Source organism: Otolemur garnettii, unplaced genomic scaffold (genome assembly GCF_000181295.1).
Source record: "Otolemur garnettii isolate 467f Iridium unplaced genomic scaffold, OtoGar3 scaffold00011, whole genome shotgun sequence".
NCBI classification, from domain to species: domain Eukaryota; kingdom Metazoa; phylum Chordata; class Mammalia; order Primates; family Galagidae; genus Otolemur; species Otolemur garnettii.
In genome coordinates this window covers 35553209-35564620 of record NW_003852406.1, presented here as the reverse complement: position 1 = coordinate 35564620, position 11412 = coordinate 35553209, and the positions used below count along the sequence as shown (strand labels likewise).

Here is an 11412-nt window from a genome sequence, read left to right as displayed (position 1 = left end):
AAAAAAAAAAAAAAAAAAAGAGATCTAAGTTGACACATTAGGAACAGACAACTCACCAAATGTTCTACTGAAAGAACCTTTGCCTTCCTCTAAATAAATACTGTTGGGACAACTGCTCTACAGCAAAAAATATAATCTGTTGCATATATTTCACATCAACATAAATCCTGCATTTGCTTAAGAGTTAAAATTATCATTATTATTATTATTATTATTTTTTAGAGACAGTCTCACTTTGTCACCCTTGGTAGAGTGCCATGGAGTCACAGCTCACAGCAACCTCCAGCTCCTGGGCTTAGGTGATTCTCTTGCCTCAGCCTCCTGAGTAGCTGTGACTACAGGCACCCGGCATGACGCCTGGCTATTTTTTTGTTGCAGTTTGGCCAGGATGGGTTTGAACCTGCCACCCTCAGTATATGGGGCCGGTGCCCTACTCACTGAGCCACAGGCGCCACCCAGTTAAAATTATTTTTAAATGCAGAAGAAAGAACAGAAATTTTTTATTTTAGAGTTATAAAATTATTAGTTACAAGATGGCTAGCTTTTTTTTTTTAATGTAGGCATATAAAAACTAAATTGAAGGAGAAAATAAGGCAACCGTATTAGTTTTCTAGAACTATCGTAACACAGTGCCAGAGATGGTGGCATAAGGTTGGAAGTCTGAGATCAAAGCGTGGGCACAGGTGATTTCTTCCAAGGCTTTTCTCCTTAGCTTGTAGATGGCCCTTGTGATTTTGTGAAAAAAATATCTATTTGAACTCCTAAATCCCTAAAGCCCTTGGAGATGGGGGGGGGTAGGAGAAGCTTTTGTTCCAATATTTAGCCTTTGATCCTTACTCCTGATAAAAAACATCTCAGCATGGCACTGGTAGTTCAGCAGCTAGAACTCCAGCCACATACACCAGAGCAGGTGGGTTTGAATCTAGCCTGGGCCTGCCAAACAATGACAACTACAACCAAAAAATAGCCGGGTGTTGTGGCAGGCACCTGTAGTTCTAGCTCCTTGAGAGGTTGAGGCAAGAGAATCGCTTAAGCCCAAGAGTATGAAGTTGTTATGAGCGGTGATGCCACGGTTCTCTACCCAGGGCAACAGCTTAAGACTCTCAAAAAAAAAAAAAACTATATATATATATATATATAATCTGTGCATATTATTTCACATCAACATAAATCCCACATTTCCTTAATAGTTAAAAGTATTAACTAATACTCCTAAAGAGCTCTTAAATCCCTTGGAATTTCAGGGGTGACAGGAGCACTTTTTTTTTTAAGAGACTGGGACCAGATTGGAGTGCAATGGTGTGATCATAGCTCACTATAAGCTGAAACTTCTGGGCTTAGCCTCCCACGTAGCTAGGGCTATAAGCATATGCTACCACATTTGGCTAATTTTTTATTTTTCACAGACATGAAAGGGCTCCCATTATGTTGTCCAGGCTGATATCAAACTCCTGGCCTCAAGTGATCCTCCTGCCTCAGCCTCCCAAAGTGCTGAGATTACATGTATGAGCCATCATACCCAAGCCCAGAGCATCTTTTGTTATTAGAGGGTTGGGGCCAGGTACAGTGGCTCACACCTATAATCCCAACATTCTGGGAGACCAATGCAGAAGGATCACTTGAACTAAGAAGTTGGAGACCAGCCTGAGCAAGAGTGAGACCCTGTCTCTACTAAAATAGAAAAATTTTCCTGGTGTTGTGACAGGTGCCTGTAGTCCCAGCTACTAGAGAGGCCAAGGCAGGAGGATCACCTGAGCCCAGTAGTTTGAGGTTGCTGTAAGAGAGGGTGACACCACAGTACTCTACCCAGGGTGACACAGTGAGATTCTGGTTTCTCTTATTTTATTGTTTGGTTTTTGTTTGTTTTTTTGAGATGGAACCTCAAGCTGTTCCCCTGGGTAGAGTGCCATGGCATCACTCACAGCAATCTCCAACTCCTGGGCTCAAACGAGTCTCCTGCCTCTGCCTCCCAAGTAGGTGGGACCACAGGCGCCCACCACAACACCCGGCTATTTTTTTGGTTGCAGCTGTCATTGTTGTTTGGCGGGCCCAGGCTGGATTTGAACCTGCCACCTTAGGTGTATGTGACTGGCGCCTTAGCCACTTGAGCCACAGGCGCCGAGCCGAGACTCTGTTTTAAAAGAAAAGAGAGGAGAGGAGAGGAGGGGAGGGGAGGAGATATTGGAATTTTTAGCCCTACCATCTGACCTCCAGGGATGGGGGACTGAAGCTGAAGGTTCAGTTGATCAACAACAGCCACGAAGTCATCAACCACGCCTATGAAATGAAGCCCTCATAAAAACCTAGAAGAGCTTCCAGATGCTGAACACGTGGAGGATGCTAGGCGTGGAGCACCCATAGAGAGCATAGCAGCTTTGCACTCTGCCCACAGGCCTCGTCCTATGCATTGCTTACATCTGGCTGCTCTCCTGTAGCCTCTGTATTATCCCTCTTTACTAAGCAAACATAAGTAAAGTTTCCCTTAGATTTTTTCCCTTTTACTGTTATTTGCATTTATTTTATGTTGCATCTATTCCCATGTCATAAGTTTTTGTTTCTTCCGGGATATTTTTTTCTTCTGTGCTACCTCCTATTCTGGTTTGGGAACAATTTGTTCCTTTTCAGTAAAGATCATCTCGATGTGACAGGGGGAGCTCATGTTAGTGTGACCATGAGCTCTGTAAGTTCGGTGATGCATCTTGGGTGTTTTGTTCACTTGGATATGCTCAATGACCAGAGAATCTACATCTAAACCCGTAAGTTCAGCATTGCTCTCTGCATTTTTAAGCATATGTAGCAAAAATTCAGCACTCTTTTTGGGCCACTGACCCTGTGTCCAGCCCCACTGTTTGGCTTGGGCGCACATCACACCTACCAAGTCTACCATTGCAATGTCGGAATGGTACACATTGTTTCTTTAAAGTGACATCCTTCAGATACTTAGTGGCTTTTCATATATGCATACCCCTGATGGACTGGGTGGATTTACGTGGGTTCTTTTTTTTTTGAGACAGAGCCTTAAGCTGTCACCTTGGGTGGAGTGCCTTGGCATTACAGCTCACAGCAACCTCCAACTCCTGGGCTCAAGCAATTCTCTTGCCTCTGCCTCCCAAGTAGCTAGGACTACAGGCGCCCGCCACAACACCTGGCTATTTTTTGGTTACAGCCATCATTGTTGTTTGGCGGGTCCAGGCTCGATTCGAACCTGCCAGCTCAGGTGTATGTGGCTGGTGCCTTAGCCGCTTGAGCCACAGGCGCTGAGCCTTCATGTGGGTTCTTAAAGTGAACACGAAGATTTGAGTCTCTTGACTTGCATGGGGGTTTGGGGGATTTTCTGGGTCATGTGAATAGCGAACCATTTTCACAGATCACCTCAGGTTGCTTAGGGGATGAGGAAGTTTCCCTGAGTTTTGTAAGCCACTCAGAGTTGACTCTGAGTAGGGGTTGTGGGAACCCAATTTATAGACAGTTGAAGTATAGGCTACTGCTTGCAATTGACATCTGAAGTGGGAGCAGTCTTGGGGTGCTTATGAGTCCTTAACCTGTGTGATCTGACACCATCTCCAGGTAGACTGACTTAAATTAGAGGATGCCTAGTTGGTGTCTGCTGGAGAACATGTTGCTGGAGGCGAGAAATCCCCACACATGTTGGTGACTAGAAATGAATGGTGTGTATGAGAGAAGGAGAAATACACTGTTCTATTTTAATCTCTATCCTACAGCTATCTTCTCCCCATGCCTTTGTGTAGTTTCCCCTTGGCGAGTACCTGTGGCCAAATTTCCTCCACTGGGAGGGAAATCAGTCATATCGGATTAGGACTCAGAGTAATGACTTCATTTTAACTTAATCACATCGTTATAGACCCTAATCTCCAAATTAGGTGGCATTCTGAAGCACTGAGCATTAGGATATCAACAAGGTAATTTTGGAGGGACATGATTCAGCCCATAACAGCAACAAAGGGGAAAATATTTGGGAATGGTAAATAAAAGTTTAATATTCAAAATGGGTAAAGAACTGATATGAATTCATATGGTCCATGCCCAGCATTCATTGTCAGGGCTCTTCAAGCCCACCAGCCATCTGGTTGTCCCTCCCAGTAGACAGAGCTATGAGCATTCAGTGAGTAGAGCCTGGTCTGGTATTCCTTGGCCAGGTGCCCACATGTAGTGAATGGCCTGCCTGATCATACTCAGAGGACATGGAGCTAGGAGTTAAGAAGTAGTCATATTATGAATAGAGAAAAAGTATGTCTACATACAGCTGACAGAGTGGTGTGACAAGTGATGCCCTCTCATTTTGCCAACACAGTTCCAAAATATGGTAGGCAGCTGTGTGTGGGGCCCTCCACTCTCAGATGACTCACTGACAGGCCACAGCTTTGAACCAGGTGTTAAGCATCAGCCTTGAGAAGTACCACCAATCATTGTGTGCAGGATCAGCACCCGTAGTCAGTGGTTAGGGCGCCGGCCATATACACCAAGGCTGGAGGGTTTGAACCCAGCCCGGGCCTGCTAAACAATAATGACAACTACAACAAAAAAATAGCCAGACGTTGTGGTGGGGGCCTGTAGTCCCAGCTGCTTGGGAGGCTAAGGCAAGAGAATCACTTAAGCCCTACAGTTAGAGATTGCTGTGAGCTGTGATGCCACAGCACTCTACCAAGGGTGACAAAGTGAGACTGTTAAAAAAAAACAAAAAAATGAAAAGCATTGTGTGCAAAGTTAGTCACAGATGTGAAATATTTAAAAACAATAGAAAATCAGAAATTGGGGGTAGCAATGTTAGAAGAAAGAAGAGCATGGTAAAAGCCACGAAGAAGCAAATGTGACAGTTGTTGATACCCAGCAATGAGCATGTGACTGACTAGGAGAAGAGGAGGAGACCCGTCATAGCATACACCCTAGACACAGGGCTGCAGGAGTCGTGGGTACCTGACAGATAAAATGAAGAAAGACAGAAGAGACACCAAGAAGTCCCAAGAAGTTTAGAAACTGTCTTTCCTAAAGAGATTTTGATGGGAAACAAAGTAGAAAGATGACACCTTCCAGAACACAGAGACTCTTGCTAGTTGTCTGGTGAGGGCAGAAGTCATCCAGCTCTGTCATGTTAATCTAAAACTCCCCTACCTGGAGTGATGCTCCCCAACCAGAGGACACCTTCTCTCCCACAGTCAAGCCAAGGCCAGAAAACAACAGCCTTGTCACCCTCCCAAGCACAGACCAGGCTATCAGTTCCTTAGAAGGCAGGAGGTTGAGCTCAGGACAGCTGGGACATGGACAGAGGTACAGACCGTTTGGCTGGGCCTGGGTAGCACCAAGGATCTGCCAAGAATGACAGTTTCCCCCAATATACAAATTACCACTGCACTGCCAGGACCCTCTATATTCACAACCCAGACACATACATCCCAGTGCCACTGCATGTACCACAGACACTGCCGTATCCTCCACAGACATGCCTGTACCACACCCAGCTCACACACACATATAATCCAAACATATACCCACACATGCCTGCAGAAAAACCCTGCAGACACCCCCCCACAACTCCCAGAGAAACACAAACTCACCACATACAGACATCTCCCCGCAACTCACCTGCACACCTGCAAATCCTGCAGATATATATTGCCATAAGAACTATGCACACTAGCTCACACCCTACATATCCCACACTCCCCACACATGCCCCACAGACACACATGCCACACTCACACCTAAAACACACACAACTTTGACAAAACTTGGCCATGCTAGTCTCATTCACCAAAATGGCTAAGTGACTCCTATTTGGTATTTTTGATGATAAATTTAAGCTTCCAAGATCAAATACATCTAGCTTTGGGGACCCTGACCTCCTTCTGAGGGGTCACCTGGGGTGACTCTTCCCTGGGCCTCAGTGGGAGGTGGTCTGAGCTTGCCCAGTCTCCTTACCTCTGGGTGTTCCCTAAGGCTGACTCCCTCACACCTGGGAGTCCTCACCACACCCAGGAATGCCACAGCCCTGATAAATGCACATACCAGGGCACCCCCCCATGTGTTCATTTGGGACCCCTGAAGAACAGAACTGAGCAGAGTAGATATCACTGGGTGTAGAGGAGACAGCACGGCAGGTCTGACTGTCAGATGTCCACCCACACAGACAGCAGCATGTTCCTGGATTTGGCCCACCCTGATCCCTTGTCCTTGCAACAGCAGCTGTGTTCCCAAGAGGCAGAGGAAGGGACAGATACAGCCACACGCTGTGGCCCTGAGACACTCATTCCCATGGTCAGATCTCTTTATAGGGCACCTGCTCTGACCTGACCTCTGGCCCAGCCTGGCCAGAAGGACTCTCCTGGGGGTGGCTGGAGCCAGCCAGGCGGTCAAACACATTATCTAGACCAGTCATACTCACCTCTCCTGATACACACCTCCCTCCCTCCCTCCCCACACCAGTGGCTAGCCAAACTCTGCCTATGCTTTATCCTGTCCCCAAACTCAGAGCCCACTCTAGTCTGTGCCTATTGGGAGAAAAAGGTCAAGGTGGGACCTCAGCCGTAAGTATTTTACTATCCTCCTCCCCTCTGAGCCTCCAGGGAGTTAAGCACCTCATCTCCCTGACTCACACTCTCAGCCCACAGTGCCCCTGACCACCCTTCCCCCTCAGCCTGGAACCTAAATGCCAGCCCATCCCCCACCTGAGGAGGTGGCGCTTAGAAGGGCCTGGGCTTAGAATATAGCTGCCCTTCTTGGCTGGGGGCTCTCTCCAGGTCCCTCTGTACCGTAGTGGCTGGCTCTGGCTCTGGCCCTGGCCAGCTTCTGGGCAAGGTCCTTCCAGGGATACTTCTGAGCTTGTGTTTTCCTCTGGGGCTTGTAGTCGCTGAAGCTCCTCAGGCTGTAAGGCCTGGTACCAGGGTGCGGGGCCACCTTCGGGGGCCAACACAGGGCTGGCAGCCTCCTGATCAGCCTTGCAGGCCCCTCTGGCCCCTGGCCTCACCATGGCCCCCGGGAGCTGCAGGAGTCGCTGCATCAGGCATTAGGTCCTGCTCCAGGATGGGACTGAGCTGGCCAGAGCGCTGGGGTTGCTTGTTACTGTCACCAGACGGCCTGCCCCAGAAACTCAGTAACCAGACACTGGCAGGAAAGGAGGCTCTGGTTTCCTCTTCACTGCTCAGAGACAAGGCCTTGGGAGGGACAAAAAAGAGTGGGGACTCTGGACTAAGCCTACCCCAATCTCTAGGCAGGGGACTAGGCAGTCAGTGGAGCTGGCAGAGAGGTGAAGGATGCTCTCTTTACCGGCAATCCTGTAGCCACAACCAGATCTCAGCCTCCCCAGAAAGCTTATAAGCCCCTTCTCACTTTGACTACAAGCCTCTTGATCCTTACCTGCATTTCCAAAGCCAATTCTTGATCTTGTCCTTCTCTTATCTCTTCTTCCTCCCCATTGAAGGACTCCTGGGTCCACCTAGGCCTGCAGGTCCATCCTCCAACTGCTCTCACTCACACCCTTGGCCCTTGTGTCCCACTACCCTCCAACACGCCTGCCCTGCCAGTGTGGTCTTTATTACCTGTATTTCAAACCCCTCTGACCCTCAGGTCCCCACCCCCAGCCTTGCCCTTGCTCTTACAGCTTCACCTGCTTCTCTCAGCAGATGGCTTTGATGAAACCCCTCAGCTCCCTGCCCCAGATTCACACCCCTCTGCATCTATATTCTGCTCTCCTGCCTCCTCCCTCTGCACCCGGGGTAGTCCTCCCACCCAGCCTGTCAGCCTCCCCTCCCAGCACCCAGGGGCTGTGCCTCCCGTATTCCTTCAGCCTCTCTCCCACTACTGGCTCCTTCCCATCAGCAGTTAAACTTCCTTTACAGAACCAGGTCTCATCCTAATAACAAACAAAATGACAACAAATAAAATAAACCTTGAACTGATGATGTCCTTCAGCATTTCTTTCTCTCTCTTCTCCCATATAGTCAGATTTCTTGAAAGCAAAAGTCCCATTTTATCACTGTGTTTTATCTATTTACCCCTATTTGCTCCTTTATTCACTTCAATCTGCCTTTAGGTGCTGATCTAGAATTTAGTGCTTATAAGATTTGGCATGATCTGTTTTTTGAAATTATCTTCTATTTTTATTTATAAATATTAGTTGTCTATTTTTTGAGACTTTGGGGGAAAAAAAGAAGTTAACTGATGACTCCGTACTGAACCACAGAATCAAAGCATTCTATGATAGACATACTTTCATCTGACAATGTGAATGTTACTTTTTTGCATTATTATTATTGCTCAATATTTCATTGCAACAATCATCTGATTCTTTTCTGAATGTATTTATCTTTGTTTGTTCTTTATGAGGTTTTTGTTTCTAGTCCTTATCTTAAACATTGTTTTGTTATTAAATTTTAAGCCTTTTTAATTTTGTGAAGGCAAAAAGTGGAAACCAAATAAACACATGTGTGTGTATGTATAGAGAAAATTTTAGAAAAATAGAATTTAGGGATGAAGGATCAGATCTGTACAATTTACATGCTTCCTCCATAAATATTTATGGATAGTTAGATAAAGATGGTAAGATGTAAATGATGGTTGAATCTAGAATCTAGGTGGGTAACATACATGTATTCATTGTATTATTCATTCAAGTTTTCTATATGTTTAAAATCATCCATGATAAATGTTCAAGGGAAAACATAATTTAGCCCTGAACTGGTCACTTTGCCAGAACTGGTCTCCCAAGGAAGGAGGTAGAGAGTGAATGGGAAGGAGCTGACCTCCTTGTCACCTGATGGGTCATGAATTTCTTTCCTTGTTTAACATTAATGAGGATCGATACTTACTGACCACTCTCTCCTTCTTGAAATCACATTTTGCTTTATCCTTGCCTTTTGGTTCACTCCCTCTCAGGTATTGTTAAAATACTTCCCCCCTGCTCTCTGGTCACCCCTAATGTTGATCTTCAGGGTTTTGACTTGTGCCCTGTTGAAATTCACTTATACCCTGTCCTTGGGTTATCATCACTTTCTTCTGCAGCTTATACAGCAGAACATCTGTAGGTACACCACAGAGGGATTTTGACACACTGGTCAACATACAGAGGTGTCATACATACATAAGGAACAAGGCCTGCTGTACTGATCCACAAATTCTGCATATCTGGGCTCTGAAAGTTAGGTCAACTTGAGGAGGTGGTCAGCTATGAAAGTTGATCTTTCTCCTGGAATCTAAATCTTAATATCCAGGCTACCCACTAGGCTTGAATGTCCCTCAGAGTTTACAATCTCAGCAAGTCCAAAGCTGGGCTGAACATTATTTTCCACAAGTTTCCTTGTGATACATTTACTTCTAATCACACCACATTCATCTGGCTGCAGGAACTAAAAACCTGAGTATCATTCTCATATCTCCCAGCCTCTCCTTCATGCCCCCACCCTCTGGATCCAATTGATCATCACATCTGTGGCTTCCACCTCCTCAGCAAGCCTCAAACCTCTGCTCCTCCCCTAATCTCACTACCAGGATGCTCTGCTGTTAATTTCAACACCCCTTCACTTGTCTCTTGTTCAATCTAGCTCACCTCCAATCTCTTCTCCACAATCCAGCCTGTGGTCCTTTAAAAATGCAAATCCGATGATGTCACCTGTTTAGAAGCCTTGAGCAGTCCTCCCCACCCTCATTTCTGGCACTCAGTGGCTTGCACAGTGATTCTAGCCCCACTACAAAACCTGTGGCCTGGCTCTCAACCGTCCTAAAGCCCTTTCCTCCGCCTGGAACATTCCTCACTCTTCCTTCTCCCTGGCCCAGGGACCAGGTTCTCTCCCACTTCCTATTGCCCTCACCGCACTGAATGGTCCCTAACTGCTTTAACTGTGCTTCTCCCTGAAAAGGACAAGCACCAGCTCCTGTTCACAGCACGGAACAGGACACGGTCAGCCTTTAATAAATGTTCGTTGCAGAACATACGAATAAACAAAGGAACGAACACAAACGAGTCAAAGGCAGAGGCAAGTTAAGGTAGGGTAGAACTACAAGGGCGATGTGGGGAGCAGGAGTGTGAAGGCCAGTGGAGCGATGGGGAACAGAACCAGGGGAAATCAATTTATAGCAGGATCGAGGTCTGGTGTTCTGCGTCCACATCCAGGGCCTATCTTCCCAGAGAGGCTCCGGGCTCAAAATCAAGTTCGCTGACTCAGATCCCCTCCCCCATGTTTCTTGGGGCGCCAACCCGCTTGGCGCGAAAAAGGGCTGGGACTCAGTAGTCCAGCGCTGCAAACTGGAGAAACACCTGGGGCGGGGAAGGGAGCGAGAGGCGAGAGAGCGTGTCCTCCCGAAACCGAGCTGGCTGGATCGCCCACCCACCCCTCCCCAACCAGCCTCCACACACCCCCCCCCCAGGGCGGTCCTCGGTGCAGGACGCCAGCTTGGGGCCCCTGCTGGGGGCGCGGGGCGGGCTTCCGGTCGGCGCGGCCCGGGCGGGGCTGGCGCTGTCCATGGTGCCTGCGCTTCTCCGCCCGGCTCGGCCTGGCTCGGCCCGGCCCTCCCGCGGGTCTCCCGCCGGCTCCCTCACCGCTTGTAGTCAGAGGAGAAGATGCCGCCGCTCGCGGGGTCGTGGCCGTACTCAGGCTCCCCGGGGCCGGCGGAGCCGCCCTTGTCTTCGCTGTAGGCGGGGGCGGCCGACATGGGCGGCCGGGGAGAGGGCTCCGCGAGAAGGAAGGTGCGCGGCCGAGGCCGACTGGGGCAGTGGCAGGGAGTGCGGCCGAACCGACGAGGTCAGAATCGGGGTCGGCGGCGCAGCCCGGGCTCAGCAGCTGGCGCGGCTACAGCTGAGGCGGCGGCGGCTGCGCACGGCTCAATCAATCAGGGCCGCGCGCTCGGGCCCTTAAAGGCTCCCCCCGGCGGGGGCGTGTCCGCGGGGGGCGGCCGGGGAGGTGCAGCGGGGCTGGCCCCGCCCCGAGCCCGCGAAGATGCCGCCCCCCCTTTCGTGAGGACGGTCCCTGGCCTCTAAAAGGACTTGACGCACCTCGTCTGCTGTACTGACGACCGGACGCAGAACGCCTGTCTCGGCCAAACGACCTACAGGGGCGCCGCTCACCCCGACACAGCATGGGGTCACCCTCGCAGAGGCCGCTGTGTCCGCAGGAGAGGGTCTCAGGGTAGGAAGGGGTCACTGCACCCGAAGACCAGTCTCAAGATCTAAGGACGCTCCCTTTCCTACACAACCTTTCTTGCAAAATCCAGTTTACCAGTGGGAAGCTTAGCGGCTTCCTGGAGGTGGTGGAATTTAAGAAGAGCTGGTCCAGGAGAGCTGAGGAGTCCTTGGCTTGGAGAGATGGGGGACAGAATAGAGAGAACTGTGAACAAGGATTAAACGTTGGAAATGAATCTTTGTTAACCGCCCTCATCTATCCAGGAAGGCCCTACAGTCCTATC

At 48.9% G+C, this 11412-nt stretch overlaps 1 protein-coding gene across 4 annotated transcripts in view; it reads right to left on the bottom strand.

Moving 5' to 3' along the window:
- Positions 1-10869, bottom strand: part of AP3B2 (adaptor related protein complex 3 beta 2 subunit) — a 46291-nt gene extending 35422 nt beyond the window's left edge. For 3 of the 4 annotated variants that reach the window (XM_003784604.2, XM_003784603.2, XM_003784605.2), the window contains exon 1: positions 10550-10869. In XM_003784604.2, coding sequence (XP_003784652.1) covers positions 10550-10662 — 113 coding nt within the window. In that variant the 5' untranslated portion in view covers positions 10663-10869. Of the gene's footprint in view, positions 1-6767; positions 7016-10549 lie in introns of those variants that run through there. The other variant, XM_023510057.1, reaches the window with a different exon arrangement.
- Between the last annotated feature and the right edge of the window lie 543 nt (positions 10870-11412).